At 53.5% G+C, this 15236-nt stretch overlaps 7 protein-coding genes across 7 annotated transcripts; 2 read left to right on the forward strand and 5 right to left on the reverse strand.

The window, feature by feature from the left end:
- Positions 1–908: 908 nt before the first annotated feature.
- BDZ99DRAFT_348897 (uncharacterized protein) lies at positions 909–1421 on the reverse strand (the record flags this gene model as incomplete). The annotated part of the gene is made up of 1 exon (XM_033714474.1): positions 909–1421. A coding segment is annotated over one exon (513 nt), but the record flags the coding sequence as incomplete, so codon positions are not given.
- Positions 1422–2607: 1186 nt separating this feature from the next.
- On the reverse strand, positions 2608–3406 carry BDZ99DRAFT_408632 (uncharacterized protein; the record flags this gene model as incomplete). Its single annotated transcript, XM_033716516.1, has 1 exon — positions 2608–3406. The coding sequence occupies one exon, from the start codon at positions 3404–3406 to the stop codon at positions 2621–2623; it is 786 nt and encodes a 261-aa protein (XP_033581979.1). The 3' UTR covers positions 2608–2620.
- Positions 3407–3926: 520 nt separating this feature from the next.
- Positions 3927–4876, forward strand: BDZ99DRAFT_458965 (NAD(P)-binding protein). Its single transcript, XM_033719052.1, has one exon. It carries the CDS (start codon positions 3989–3991, stop codon positions 4703–4705), a length of 717 nt encoding a protein of 238 aa, XP_033581980.1. The 5' UTR covers positions 3927–3988; the 3' UTR covers positions 4706–4876.
- A 79-nt stretch (positions 4877–4955) lies between these two features.
- BDZ99DRAFT_566927 (uncharacterized protein) lies at positions 4956–5800 on the reverse strand (the record flags this gene model as incomplete). Its single annotated transcript, XM_033727635.1, has 1 exon — positions 4956–5800. The coding sequence occupies exon 1, from the start codon at positions 5790–5792 to the stop codon at positions 4956–4958; it is 837 nt and encodes a 278-aa protein (XP_033581981.1). The 5' UTR covers positions 5793–5800.
- Positions 5801–7385: 1585 nt separating this feature from the next.
- Positions 7386–9734, forward strand: BDZ99DRAFT_549468 (uncharacterized protein; the record flags this gene model as incomplete). The annotated part of the gene is made up of 3 exons (XM_033726956.1): positions 7386–7745; positions 7792–8058; positions 8109–9734. The coding sequence occupies 3 exons, from the start codon at positions 7386–7388 to the stop codon at positions 9732–9734; spliced, it is 2253 nt and encodes a 750-aa protein (XP_033581982.1).
- A 27-nt stretch (positions 9735–9761) lies between these two features.
- BDZ99DRAFT_566929 (uncharacterized protein) lies at positions 9762–10659 on the reverse strand (the record flags this gene model as incomplete). The annotated part of the gene is made up of 4 exons (XM_033727636.1): positions 9762–9814; positions 9873–10358; positions 10414–10503; positions 10579–10659. The coding sequence occupies 3 exons, from the start codon at positions 10657–10659 to the stop codon at positions 9969–9971; spliced, it is 561 nt and encodes a 186-aa protein (XP_033581983.1). The 3' UTR covers positions 9762–9814; positions 9873–9968.
- Positions 10660–11732: 1073 nt separating this feature from the next.
- On the reverse strand, positions 11733–13952 carry BDZ99DRAFT_515782 (uncharacterized protein; the record flags this gene model as incomplete). The annotated part of the gene is made up of 5 exons (XM_033725004.1): positions 11733–11911; positions 12008–12485; positions 12540–12876; positions 12996–13182; positions 13238–13952. 5 exons carry the CDS (start codon positions 13950–13952, stop codon positions 11733–11735), a joined length of 1896 nt encoding a protein of 631 aa, XP_033581984.1.
- Between the last annotated feature and the right edge of the window lie 1284 nt (positions 13953–15236).

A 15236-nucleotide genomic window follows, 5' to 3' on the forward strand; every position in this document is an offset into this window, starting at 1 on the left:
CTTCCATGAGACACGAGATTTCCAAAACCTTCTTCCCTTCTTCCCTTTCCCGCTTTGCCTATGTATCACAGCTCCCAGCTTGACGATCCTGCTACTAGCAACATGTTCACGCAATGCCTCTCTTGCCTTACGATTCCTTCATAGAAGACGTACTTTCTGCGTCGGGTTCCTCCGCAGTCTCACTTTCAGGAGATGTGGCGGCTTTGGGAGCCTTGGGGGATGCGGGGGAAGAGGTGGCGTATGCTGCTCCTTCTTTAACGCGTCTTCCTTCTTTCTCCTGAGCTCCTCTTCATTTTCCTTCTTACGCGCTTCTTCCTCCTTCTCCTTCTTGAACTTTTCTTCCTGCTTCAGCGTTCCGAGCGCCTCGATGAGTTCTCGCAATGTTGTAGACTCCTATCGTACGTTACGTTACGTTAGCCCCTCACACATTTCATACCAGAACATCCCGCATGGACGATAGCACGCACCTCTTTCAGATTCTGGAACTCGGTCTCCAACTTGTGGATGTTGTTCATCGTCTTCTTGTCAGTCATGACCTCTTTGGTCTTGGAGATCTGATCTTCCAAAGAGTGGTGCTCGTCGTCTGTCAGCTTCCTGCCGAATTCGGATACCCGTTCGTTCAGCTCCTCAAGGTATATCGACACGTCCTTCTTGAAAGCTTCTGCTTTCTTCCTCCACTCCACTCGCTTTTTCTTCTCTTCACCCCAGAATTCGGCCGTCTCCTCGGGATACAGAGTATTCTGAAGCTCAATATCCCACTTATGTCTCTCCGCCATATCGAGCCATTGCCGCATCCGCTCGTCCCGATGGTCATTTCCAGGGAAATGAACAAGCATGTCTCCCTTCCTCGCTTGCTAGAATTCCACGTTGTCGCTTCCGAACTTAGGCTGGTATGCGTTGAACTATCGTTGGGGCGTTTTGATTACATTTGGACTTAGCCTCTCGTCTTGGATCAGGTAATCAATGGCGCTCTGCTCCGCATAAGGAAGGTCAATGTCCGGTTTGTAGAAGCGCAGGGCGAGGACCGCAGAGAAGAGCTCGACACTCCAGTCGCAAACACGCACTGGGAACACCCCAGCATTCAACCCGTTCCAGTCATGAGCGACCAGCAGATTCACGTCATCCCACTCCGGGTCATCCGGCGGAAGTAGTGCTTCGATCGGCATCAATGGGTCCATGATGATGGTATCGGAATCCACCCAGAACAGCCACTGTAGTCGATCCGCTTCCGGTTTGCTCATTTCACGAAGCAGCACATACTGGATGTACGCCGCTTTCGCCCATATGCCGTCGAGGATCGGATATCGCAGGATGTGTAGTGGGTAGTTGTGGATCTTGTTGTGCCGCTCGTGTGACCGAAGAGCGCGATCGTATACCGGCGACCGGTGGCCGAACTGCATCATCACTTTTCCAATCCGCACCCTCGCGCCTAGGGAAGGCTCGTCGGGATATATGAGCAATTCGGATTCTAGCGTTGTGGCGTTCGGACTTGGTTCGCTGTCTTCGTGTTTCGCCCATGGGTTTATTTCTTCGATCTTCTCCTTCCAGGTCTTCTCCTGCGCTTTCGGCGTCCCGGTTGCATTCGTCGGCTTCTCGCTCGTCGTATGGGCCTTCGGCATGTCTTCGAATCGTCCCCGGCTTGGATCTGGCAAAGCTTCTTGTTGTATCCTCCTCGGACTAGGGCTTTCTAGCATCGTGGATGCCATGTATACCATAACCACGCATATGGCTGCTAATAGTAGCGGCGGCAAACACCCATTCCCAAATCTTCCGCGGCCTCGGAAACCAGCCGCCATGTCACGTGGTGAGCCCAGCGTTGGCAATAATGAGTCTTCCATTCAAACTATCGCAAAAGAAATCAAACTCGAAAAGTCACTCATGCGGGCACTCCAGGGCCTCAAGTAAGCGCGACGTACACGAAGGAAACTTCCGAATGCGTGTCTCTAAAGAGCACATTCCAATCCTACGTAGTGGAATTTGTGACCCGGTCTCCCTTGCTACTGGGTGAGACGCTGTCACGTGATAACGCCTCTTACCGTGAGGTGGGGGAACGTCTCCGAAAATACGGTTTCAAAACAATAAGATGAAAAGAAGCTTAGAAGTGTGTCATTCTGCTCGCTCGGCATCCTCTGGCATCGATGGCCTGTGCGTCAACTTATCCCGAAGATTTTGATCTGTCAGAAAATATGAGGATGTTGAAGCCCTGGTCGCTTTATTTGTGAGGGATCGCGCAAGGGGTTAAGAGACATGTGCGAATTCTGTACTCGAGTGTATACTTACGTTTCTGGTCACAAAACTTGTCTCCGAATCCTTCTTCGAGAGTCAGATCCACTCGCATCGTACACTGTTTCTGGAAACCAGGAGCCAATGGAGGCTGAGTTGATGGCGTAGGCTCCTTTTTTAGTGCGCTATATTCCGTACTAAAGTATTGCATCTGCTCTTATCATATGGTTCTCAGAATACTAGACATCAATATAGCATCTGTACCGTCCTGAGGGACTTCTCCACCCACAAACCTCAGAAAAGCAAGCTATATTTTCGACATTTTCTGCTAGTGTCATACTCCTCAAAAAACAACTGCAGTCCCATAAAGCAACGACTAAGCCACCTTCTTCCTACCTCAAACCACCTCAGCACCAGCAACCACATCCCCCTCTCCACCCTCCTCCTCATCACCCACTCTCTCCCCCATCTCCTGAATCGCCTTCCCACTCCCCTCCATCGCCGCCCTAGCCCCCTCACCCCCGGGTACCACCATCTCAAACACCTCCCTCACAACCGCATACTCAAAATACCCACACCGCGCAATCGGCAGCGTCTTGCGGACATCTATCTTCCCATCCGTCAACACCTCCTCCTTAATATGAACCCCCACCACGCGCCCAATCACCACATCCGCACTTCCCACCGGCGCCCGCCCCGGCAGCCGTAGTGTGGTGTAGTACTCGCACTCAAACCGCACGGGCGACGCCTGCACCATGGGCACGGGCACGCGCTGCTCCTCCTCGTAGCCCCCCGCCGCCGCCGTCTTGACCATCACAAACACGGTCCTGCTCGGCTCGCGCGCCAAGCCGGCGTGGGCGAACTCGTCCGCGCCGTGCGGCAGCTCCGCCGCCGTCGCGTTGACGGCCTCGCGCAGCGCGTAGGTGGCGAGGTTCCAGCAGAAGACGCGCGTGGCTTCGACGTTGCGCACCGTGTCCTTCTGCGTCGCGGCGGCGGTTTGGTTCGCGCTGAACATGACGTAGGGCGGGTCGAAGGTCAGGTTGTTGAATTGCGAGTAGGGCGCTAGGTTGGCGTGGCCGGCGGGGGAGAGGGTGCTGAGCCAGCCGATGGGGCGCGGCAGGACGCAGGCTTTGAAGGGGTCGTGGGGGAGGTTGTGCGGGGTGCTGCCGGGCATGTAGAACATGGTTGGTTGGGTTGGGCTGGGGGGGGGGGGGTTCTTTTGGGGATGTATTGAAAGGGTATTGGCACTGTGTTTGGACGGGAAAGAGTGTTTATAGTGAGATTGAGGAGCATGCTACGTGGCAGGAAAAGCAGATAGGGCGACGGAAGGGGTGTTTGCATGGTTCCTTTGCAAATGCCGTATTCCCTGCCGTACTCGTCGACAGCGTGAGGTCATCGAGCGGCGACATCAGTATCAGCACTGCACTGGGGGCCATTCCTGAGTTATAGCATTCTCTAGATTTAGTTCGCCACACTCTTATTAATTAGTTAGCTTTCTCAATTGCCGCAATTCGATTCAAGACTATCCTTCCTCTGGCACATACCTACGTAGAAAGAAGGCCGCAATAAGGTTGGGTGTCTGATGCCCCGCGTTTGATGCAACCTTAAACCTCCCTGCTCTCTGATTCGCTAGAATGCTTCTATCGGCCCGCTTCTCTCCATCCGCTTTTACCCCACGTTCACGATAAACATCAACAATCACCCTCAACGTCACCTCTTCCTTTTGGAGCCAAAGAACTGGCCCTACGTGGTCTTATATTCCCCAATGCCTACAGTGCTGATCACAGGCGCCGCCTCCGGCCTCGGCCTCGCATTCCTACAACACTACCTCTCCCTCCCAACCCCTCCCACCATAATAGCAGTAGACCGCCACGAACTTGCTCCGGTAAACAGGGCCCATTATACAAAACACATCCTCAACGTCTCTTCGGAGCAGTCCCTGCAAGACCTTGCAAAAGAATTGAAGCACACACCAATCGACCTCGTCATCCACAGCGCCGGCATCCGCGGCCTCGTGCCCTCCGCCGTCGCCGCACACCCCGGCGACGCACCAGCCACCGAGTCGCTAGAAGCCATGGATGTCGCGACCATGCTGCGGACGTTTGAGAGTAACGCGCTGGGCACGTTTCTGGTGATCCGGACCCTCCTACCCAACCTCCGGCTCGCCGCAGCACCGCGCGTCGTTGTGATGAGCTCCCGCATGGGCTCGTTGTCGTACAACACGACTGGCGGCGGGTATGCGTACAGGGCGTCGAAAGCGGCGCTGAATGCGGTGGTGAAGAGCTTTAGTGTTGATGTGCCGGAGATACATTTTCTGTTAGTGCATCCAGGGCGGGTGGAGACGAGGTTGGTGGAGTGGAAGGAGGAGGGGGCGATTAGTGCGGAGGAGAGTGTGGGGGATATGGTGAAGTTGCTTGAGAAGGGAAACGAGGTGGAGAGTGGGAGGTTTGTGGATCGGTGGGGGGTGGATATCGGGTGGTGAGAGCTGTGATTTTGATGGATGAAAGGTGCTTAGAGGCGCACATTTGATTGTGGAGGGAGATACTTAGAGCGACTAGACGATTGCATCGCGAGATGGGTTAAGTGTATCCGGTGTAGTGAGACGAACATAGGAGAACGAACGAAATCCAAACAACCCATATCAAACGCCAGCCTCCACCGATCCGATGCTTATGCCCATCCACCCATCCTTTTCCCAAAACTCCTTACCCAACCCTCCATCCTCGCCCCTCTCAACTCTCCCTCCTCTCCGCCCCCGGCCGCTCCACCCCCGTCTCCCCAACCACCCTCCGCAACACCCCCAGCTCCCCATCAAACAGCCCCACAATCCGCTCCAACCCCGCCACCACATCCCCCCCCGTCGCCCCCCTCGCCTCCGCCAGCCTCGCCTCCCCAGGCCCCCCAGCCCGCTTCCCCGCCTGCTTCACCTCCACCCCACCCACCACCAGCATCAGCCCCTCCCCGCCCGCCTCCTCGTCCCAGCTCGGCGCCGCCCGCACCGCCGTCTGCGTCACCTGCCACTCGGCGCTCAGGCTCTGCGCATCCGCCACGGCCTGCCCGTCCGCGCCCACATCGACCACGAGGTAGCGCTCCGTGACGCCCGGCAGCGGCGGCGGGAGCGGCGATTCGCGCATCTCGTCGTCGGCGTCTTCGACGGGTTCGTGGCGCTGGTGTTGGTGTTGGTGGGGGTCGTCGGCGAGCAGCGCGGCCTCGTCGACGAGCAGCGCGGCCTCGTCGACGCCGAGCGCGCGCATCGAGGCCGCCGTCAGCAGGATGGGGTCGTCGTCGGCGAAGAGGTAGTGCAGCGAGGGGTGGTAGTGCTCGCCCGTGGCCGCGTCTTCGATGAGGGTGAAGAAGGGGGAGAAGGAGGGCGGCGGCAGGAGGGTTGTCGACGTGGGTTCGATGTAGGGGGGGTCGTCTGTCTCAGGGTAGGGCGGCTCGTCGGCGGCGGGTTCTGGGGCGGCGGCGGCGTCGTGGGGTGGGCGGGGAGAGGAGGAGCGGGATTTTGAAGAGGGTTCGTCGGGGAAGGGGGAGGGGAGGAGGGTTGGGTTTGGATTTGGACTTGACATTTTGGTGGTGTTGGTGGTTGGGGAGATGGGACAATGCTCAAGCTTGAAGCTGGGGAAGCTTTATCGATAAGGCTTCAGCCTTATGGCCTCATCAAGGTATAGTGGAGGTGAGCGTTTGGTATAAAATAGGTTTGTCCGATGAATGAGTTTTGATAGATTCAATTTCAGAAGCTTCACTGCTGTATTCTCATACTATGTAACCTCTGCAAACCGCGCCATACTTAGCTGCTCACATGTCATTTATTCCGTCAACACCCGACGAGGTCGAATACTGCTATTCAAGCTACTGTGCGACAAGCAATCTCATGACCATGAACGCCTTAGCCGAGTTCGGAGGAAGTTTTGGGAGTTTTGGATAGGTCTTCCCTTAGCTAAGTTGATTGCTTCTATCTTATGTTTGACTTTCCACAGTATCTTGCTAGCAGTCTGGGTACATACGTCCGTTACTGCTTAGAGTACCCCTATGGGCTTTTGAAGCTCCAGACATATTGTATAGGCTCCTACAATGGTAATTGAGTCCTTTGTTGACCGCGCAGCCACCTACCAGTTGAGATAGTCCTCATTTCGGTATCGTGAGAAGAAGAATGGTGTCTGGGCAGTGCTATTCCGTTTACTCGAACGGATGACCTAGTACTGTAGCTCGTGCGAATGCCACTGTTTTACCCTAAGAAGGTGGCAATTGACTCGACAAACGGTATGAGCAAGCTTATAAGAACATTCCAAAGGCGAATAAATAGCTCTCTTTCTTAGCAGACTCGGATCTCTCTTCCCACGAAACCGGTCAAGTCTTGAGCCTCTATGTGGCAATTTCGATTGATATCGTATGGAGCTCATGTAGTAGCATGAAAGAAGTAGTATTGAATGACCTTCATGGACATCTGGTTGGGGTGATTCCCTGCGTCCCTGGTATTCATGTTGTTAGCGACAAAATGCCACCGTGCTTAGTCATTGGTCGATGAATTCACCGATAATTCACCCCGTTCCACGTGACTTTATCATTCTCGCCTGGACGAGAGTATTCCTTCAGAGAGGAGACAAAGTAATAAGCTGAGAGAGAGACATCAAATGCTATGGCCAGATCCTAGGCTCGTTCATGAGCTTAGCGTGGACATGGAATGGGCTAAGATGTGCCATCCTCTCGACCACCTCCACCACCACGTTGGGATAGAAAAGGAGGGAAGAAATGGATAGTTGGGAGTTTCTCTCGTTGAGACCTTCTCCGGGAGTTGCCACTACACCACAAGTGGCAGTAGCTAGATGAATCACCAATGCCGGCCTGCGTACAGGCGGCACTACTCGTCCGTATGAATTCACAGGCGAGCGGCTTCTCCAGCAGCACTGGCAGGGCTGCTCGCACTTGAATGCGGACTCGAGCAAGCTCCCCGTGTTTACGCCAGCGTCTCTCATTTCTGCCCTGCTTTCTTACGACATCGCTCTCAACACCCACACCATCCACCGCCACCCAGTATCCACCTCCTACGCCCGCAACGCCCACCTCTTTCTCCAGGAGCTCAACAGCTCCCCTCCACCACCGGAAAGGCTTGTCGCAACGCAACCTCTTCTTTTTCTTCCGGCCCCATCATTCCGCATGAGATGACAGCCAACAATGTCCCTCAATTCATATTCCCCACCCTGTCCATGGACGCGGCCGCAGTTGACAACAACAATGTGGATGACTATATAATGGACAACATCGGTTTTGGACCAAGCGTTCCCATAGAGCACGACCAAGTCGATGAGAAAGACCTTGACTCGGAACACGGTTCCCTGGAATCGGAATGGATACCTCTTCCCTCTCAACGGGGGAGCGAGAAGGGGGACAACGGGACCGGAGAAAACAATGACGAGGAGACTAACTCTCTCAAGTCTAAGCGGAGTTCTGGCAGCTCCTCCTACGATCATATCGATGAGGAGGATTTCTCTGCGGGCGGTGTTGCTCTTTTACATCTGAAGGTATGTTGACAAGACCCTTTGCTGATGATGTCGCTAACAAGAGCAGGACACAACAGCCGCGAACCTGATGAGCATTCTCGTGGATCGGCTGGTGAAGACGAGCCACCAGGTTTCAGAAGCCCGCCAATATATCCTGTCCCGGCGCGAAGATTTGTTCGAAAGCTCGGAGGCGGACTTCCACGATTTCGCGGTAGTCAATGATCAGCTCTCTATGCACAGTAGCAACGGCATGGCCCATCTCCAGAATCAGTCCGCGAAGCTGCTACAGGCTCTGGAGCTTGTCCGGGAAGCTGCCAGGCAGCAAAAGAATAAAGTAAGAAGTCTACTCACGAGCCCCAAATCCTTCCTTTCTAACACTCGTAGTTTTCATCGGTGTCAAGCAAGGTCGTTGCCAGGCATCGAGGTTCTATCCGGACTTGCACCACAAAGACCTTGGAGAATATCACGGAGGTCTTAAACCTGTTCGAAACTCGCCTCGGCCAGAAAAATGATAAGTCGACAAGGGTGGAGATTGAGAAGACAATAGTCCTCCTTAGGAAAGTATGTGACCGGGTAAACGAGGCGCTGGAGTTCCTGCAAAACATCAAGCGGCAAGTCAACTCTCCCATCGAGGCACAACCGGAGCCAGAGACTTCCTCAGATTTTTGGAAAGAAGACTCGGACCTATCTCCAGGGATAGAGAATGAAACTTTCTTGTCGGACAGCGACGAAGGTTTGCCAGGGCGCCCTGGATATGTACCGAAAGCCCCCATACATTCTTCCTTGAAGGTTGAGCTGAGAGATCGTGCGGCCGGCAACGTACCCCTCCAGGCTGTGGTCCCAGACTCTGTCTCTGAAGAACGTCGTCAGATGCAAGGAAACTTGGTTTCACCGAGCGAACCCGGTGAATCTCTTGAGCCTGAAGCTTTGATAGGGCCTGCTGAAGGACTCGCATTTCCGCATGAATCGCAAAGAAATCATCCTTATGAAGACGAACTCGATGATGGCACGGACTCGGATCGTAGTAGTGATGATGAGCCTATACTTAGTGGGTCGAGGTATTCATTTCAGGCGCGCTCACGAAATACCCGTCGGCTGTTTCACACGGAAGAGCCAGATATAGACCTGGAAGAAGAAAACAACGTAGGGAGACAAGCACTGGTGTTGCCAGGACAAGTTGAGCTTCCGCAGGATGAAATCAAGCCTACAAATACACTTGAAGATATCCCCGAGGAAGACGGGAAGCAGACGGATACGCATGAAGGCGGCCAAACCCAAGAGGAGGCACCTTTGTCCGAGGGCGAATTGAATCCCGAACAGACAGTCCTGGCCCCAACCAGTAGCAATGGAGGCAGTCCCAGGGAAGCTAGGTCGGAGACAGGTGCGCAGACTGGCAACGAGATAGTGCAGGAAGAGACACCGGTGTCAACTGGACAGCCTCATACCTTGGAATTAACTACTAGTCTCGGAGATATCCCAGAAGCAGCGGCTACTGCTCAAGAAGTAGCCCAACCGGATACGCTCCAGAATGAGGAAGAAGTACAACTCGATACCGAAGCGATCGTGAGAGCCTTCCTCTTGGGAGACACACCGGCACCATCGCACACGACTCGGGGGGGAGAGAGCCCGACATATCCGCGCATGGGAAGCTCCGCAAGATGCCCCAAGATCCCCAAGAATTGTCGTTGGATACTAGCCATGGCATGCCTCGCTGGGCTCGGGCTCTACTACTCCAGCCAACCTAATGCTCTACCTAATGAGCAGGGCTCGACGAATGATCCCACAGGTGTCGGGTTCTGGACGAGGGCGCCGTCGCGTGGCCGAGTAAATGAACGCATCCCTGCGTACTGCAGGAAGTGTAACCATGAAAGCTTTCAGGAAGCCTTGGAGCAACGAGAGAGATGCGGCCACCGTTTCGCGGTCTGCAGTCCGTCGTTCTTGGGCCTCATCTTCAGAGTGGACACTGATTTGGGTTGGTGGGCAGTGGTCACATATATGCTTAGATTGTAGATACTCGATTTTTATGTTAATAGAAGTCTTCGCATTAGCCCAGAGAGCAAAGGGGGGAGGTGGATCAGATGTTTGAATTTCTGTTTATGTTCATGGTTAGCTCTGTGGCCCTAATTAGTCGTAGAACAGCTTAAATACTTCAACGTGGTAAGCAGCTTGACGGTATCCATCTGGGTTTCATGTATTCTAATTTGACTCTTATCTCATCTTGTCGAGTTGGGTATAGGCAATCTCTCATTTACAATCTTCGCACACTGTCCCGTCTGAATTCAACTTGGCCTTTGCTACTCCTGTCGTGAGCGCATTTGCTTCCTGACTCTGTGTCGCAGTTTCCGGTGTGGGGTTTGGGGTCTCTCCTTGTTCTATTTTCTTCTTGCCGTGCTTGTCTGAATGTCCGAGATCTCTCTTAGGGTCTAGATGGTCTCTGACCAGCTGCTTGAGTATTTTGGTCTCTGTACCAGCGTTAGCAACTGCAAAGTTCCCACACATCGCCGCCAAGATGTCCCATGTACCCGGAAATCCGCCTTCAGCCTTTCTATCCCACAGCAAAACCTTTGTAGCCTTTACGTCCGATGGCGGTGCATCCTCCGAGTCCTCAGGGGCGGTAGAGAGCGGGATGTAAGTCTAATAATCCCCGCTTAGCCATCCGTAGCACTTCGTTCCCCAGTATGTTCCCTACCAGTTCAACAGTGAACAATCCCCCGGTGGCCGGAATCAGTGCAACTTCGCCAATCGTCGTGGAGAAGGTCGAAAGAAGCTCTTGCGCGAACTATGGGTCCAGGGAGACACATCAGCTTCGAGCTCGAGGGTTGGCGGCAGTGAAAGCCATTGAGGGCTGACAGACATAGGCGGCACGCAGCATCCAGCGACATTGCGTGCAGAACGTTATTGCAATGCGAGGAAGGGCGGTTTGTGAGGTTGCCATGGCTGTGATGGAAAAGGGTAACGTTAAGGTTGGATTAAGACAAAGTCGCTGGGGGTGTTATCGATAACGAAATGGCGTCACAGGAGAAGGAGGCTTGGTCTTGGTCTTTGACGTGATGGAGCCTTGCAGTTTTCATCGACAAGGGCACTTTCTCGTATAGATCTAGGATAACTATAATAGATAGGCAGAGCTTCTTCTGGATTGCTCTCAGAAGGCCACGCGTCGCTCAAATCGTCACGGACAAGCGCCTCCCTGGAAGCAATGACTGACCTACTTCAAGGAGCAAGCTTGACATGCCTATCAATACTATGTACACGAGCTCTGTTTCCTAGGCTGATGCTCCATGGTATCTGTTCTGATGGGTGGTGCTGACACGCCTCTGATTTTAAAGCCAATTGACATATGTCGCTATTTTTTCTTCACACATAGACATCACGACCCGTTCACGTAGTCACACACTCTACTAATTTTACTAGCAGAGCAAAAGGGTGACCAGACGACATGACAAGGGTTACAGGATTGACAGGGGAGCCCTTCGGCGGTACAAGGGCCTCATTCGCACGAAGGATTCGCCGGAAACGATCCTCGCTCCACGTCGTGCTGGTGGCTGGGAAGTCCCGATCGCACCCCAGTTGATGTGGTTTGATGTATCACGGAGGGGAGCTATAATACATCGCATTACAATTAGCTCGATGACGTCGCGTTATGCTGCCCATTTTAAGTTTCTAGTATTTCACGGCCCAAGGAGGCTTTCGCATTCTGAGCATTGCTACCATCATTAATGTCAGCAATAGAGCAGAATTGCCGTTGAAGAAAGGACAATAGGAATAAGTTTGAAAATTGGGTATACATGACAGTCCATATCCTCCCAGATAACCGCAAGCCCTTCCTTCCCATTACTTCGAAGTAGATACTTTACTAGACCGAGTAGAAAGACCCCTCCAGCAATACCTTACCTCTCATTAGAACATCTCCAAGTCGGAGAATGTACAATACAGAAAGAGTACACCACCTGCATAATGCCTTATTGATAGAATCTGCTGGTAAACCCGATCTGGCATCAACGCCCACACCTAATTCATGGGAGCACGATATACGCCAGAATTTCTAGCTGCGTGACCCCATTGATCATGCTGTGGCTGTGGCTGTGGCTGTGTTGTCATAGTGGTCTGCGGTTGAAAACTAAAGAATGGAGCCCAGCGGACGTCTGCCGCTCGTCCATATGGATCGCTTTCCGTACCAGCCGTTATGGCTATGAAGAGACGTTAGTCTCGTCATCGTTGCCATATTGAAGCGAATTGTGGCGTCTCGTGCGGGAAGATCCAGTGATGGAGAGAGAAAGACTCACCCGAAGTCGGGGTATGGAGTTGCTGATTGACTGGTGACTGAGTTGGCTGCGGGACAGCTTGGGCCTGCACAGGACGATTCATGGGCGTGTAAGACGGGTGATGAGGGGGGGGATACACCTGCGCGGGTTGATAATGCGTGTGCATTTGCTGCGGTGGGGCCGGTTGGTTGGCATTCGAATGCTCTGGCTGCGTCGTGCGCGCTGGTGTATTCGTCTCACTGCCAGGACGACTCTTCTCGGCTTCTAGCTGACCAATCCGGGATTTGGCTGCCGCAAGTTCTGCTTTGAGTTTTTCTAGCTCTGACATGCCAGACTGAGGGCCTGCGCTTTCTCGAGGTGCTTGGGTGCTTTGCCTTCGGGGGGCTTTGTTGACGAGCTCTGGATGTAGTTGACGAATCTCATCTGGTGTGCGGTCTGAATAATTGCATGGGCGACCCTTATCTTCGCAGGACTTGCAAGCTGGATGGAGACCGTCGCACTATCAAAATATCAGTAACCGGATCACTGCATTGTGGCATGGAAGACTCCTTACTTTTGTTTTCTTGACCTTGCACATATCGCAAACCTGTCTTGCCCTCCTCTGTGGCTGTTGCTGTTGATGTTGCTGCGGCTGGGGTTGGGGCTGAGGCTGTGGCTGTGGCTGATTGCTCGGCTGGGGTTCTTCTGGAATGATACCAGGTGCGTCATCAGGACGAATCAATTCCAGGAGAGACCGAAGACTCTGTGCTCTCAAGTCACTTTCGATGGAGTTGGCCGCAGTCTGCTTCTGTGCCTCGTCATTCTTCTTAGGTCTCTTTCTCTTTGGTTTCAGAGGTGCGTTGGGATCAGGCGGCGGCCTCTCTTTTCGGTTTTGCTCGATTCTAGCCAGACTATACTCAGTTAGCATTTCTGGCCTTTGATTGCCTCAAAACTAACGTTCACGACAGCGTCATAGTTCGACTGACCACACATAACTGCAACAAATGATAGGGGCGTATACTCTACATACGCTTCAGGATTGTGGACCTCCAAAAATTTCCTCCGCTTGGAATCCTTGCGTGGCGGGGGGGCTCTCTCTTCATACGTCTTGTGTATGGGGATATGCTTGTAGAAAACATCCAACGTCTGTTTCACGGCCGAGAATTTCACGGAAAGTACGCCTCTGCAGTCGTAGACGGGTTTCGTAGCCCTCTTACCTATTCACGTGTTAGCTGGACGCTGGCTGATAGCGTTTAGTGGGGGAATTCTCACCAAACTTGGCGCCTTTTCCATTGGCAGCACGATCTTTATTCAACAAGGAGTCGTTGCAATAGTATGAGAAGCGGAAGCTGTCATCCTCTCTGCTGTTCCAGCAGTTGTGAAAACTGTACCTGTATCCGTCCGTCCTTTGTATGGACTCGACACACGTCTTGGCAATAGCTCTCTGCTTTCTCATCTTCTCCTTGGGATCGTTTGTCGGACTCAACGCCTCGAGTATGCTCAAGCTGGTCTTCTGCCCTGAGGCTTGTGGTATGGCCAAGGCTGTGGAAGGGTTGGATATGTGCTGCGTCGGCTGCGGAGGAGGCATTAACGCGTTGTTTGCAGGTCCATAAGCGCCATCGAGACCAGCGGCGGGTTGGTAACCTTGGGGGGCTTGTTGTGTCTGTTGAGGCAGTGGAGGAGGAGGGGGGGCTTGGGACGATTGCTGTTGCTGTTGTTGCTGACTGGGAGTCATCGAGACCATGAAGCTGGTCCCTATCCAGAAGGACAGCTGGCACTCGGCGTGTTCGGGCTGCTCGGGAGGGCTAGCCAGATACTGGCGCAACGACGTCTCGAAGTCGTCCATGGACGCGACGTTGTACGTGGTAGTTTGAGCGTGAGGGTCTTTGGCGGCCCTGCCCCGGGCAAGCTGGACGGGGCCATGCATCCAGACGCCATCGGGCGTGTCGTTCGGCGGCGTGACGGTCGGCGGCGTGGTGCCCTCCATGGCGGCGATAGCACAATGATGGAGTTGAAGGTCCGGCAATTAGGGAGCTTTGTGAGAGTAGACATGAATTGTGAGTCTTGCGCGGCCAGGTTGGGGAGGCTAGGAGGCGCTTGGACCTCCTGGCCCGCGGCTCAACTCATATCCAAGCCACAAACCATCTCACGCATCACGGGCGCTCGATCAGCTGCACACAATCCATCACCCTACGTGCAAAATCAGTCTCCCTCTGCGTCCCTGTCAAGGGCGAAGAGCGACTCTTTCAGTTCGCGATGGATCCCACCCGTTTCTTCAACGACCTCGCTTGCGTACCTCCAAATGGCAGAAGCAACAGCTATCTGCGTCAGCATCTGCTCAATGTCTCCTTTTTGGCTAGGAATATTGTCAAATACCAATCACGCCATCGGTACAGTTTCTAGTCGTGATATGATGTAGCCGTTTGGGCTGCTCTCCGGTCCTCAAGGCGTGTTGCCTTGATATCTCGTCAGCGACGAGTGGGTAGGATCTCTAAAACAAAAAAATGGGTTTAGTCTCGGTGTATTCTGGCCCTATACTGTCTACTTCCTGAAGGCCATGCGGACTTGCAGAACTTACCGGTAGGGTTCTGGAAGTGGTGTTTACGAATACCCTAAATCTGCTCGTAAGAAATGAGCCAAAGGCGGCTGAGCAAGTAGAAACTCAAGAAGAGCTACAGCGAGCGATTGAAGCCAAAAGGGTTGAGTATGCATCGCTCCAAAATTCTCTCCACGTCTAGGTCTACAAACAGCACGACGTGGTCTGGCTAAGCCAGATTGATACAGTGCGTTGTCGAAAGCCCGCACAATCATTTGACACTGCTTGAGGCACCTACATGAGGTTTCAAAACCCGCAACAGGATGACACGCTTGACACAGCTGAACATCAGTTGGCACTCGAAGACTCTTCACAGGCCGGCTGCGTGACAGGGCAGCTTCAGCCAACAGTGGTACTTAAGCACAGCTACGGCGTGTCCAAATTTGTGGCCTAGCTTCATGCATCTCATATAAAACCTATCAATTTCCAACATCCAATACCGTTTCCGCACCAAGTCCACCACACGGAGGCAGAATTTCAAACATCCAGCCACCGAAACCTCAGCTCTTCAAGATCCCGTAAGCATCAACCTCGTACCCGCATCCAGTGGCGCCCTCCCCAATCCACCATTGGCCCGCCACCTTCAACTCTCCACGCCACAACCCCATCGCCATCCTTAAACCACCCCAACCTAGCCAACCGCTGCCTCGCCCCACGCCCGCATCGGGGCAGCAT

This window comes from Mytilinidion resinicola, assembly GCF_010093595.1.
Source record: "Mytilinidion resinicola strain CBS 304.34 unplaced genomic scaffold BDZ99scaffold_3, whole genome shotgun sequence".
Taxonomy (NCBI): Eukaryota; Fungi; Ascomycota; class Dothideomycetes; order Mytilinidiales; family Mytilinidiaceae; genus Mytilinidion; species Mytilinidion resinicola.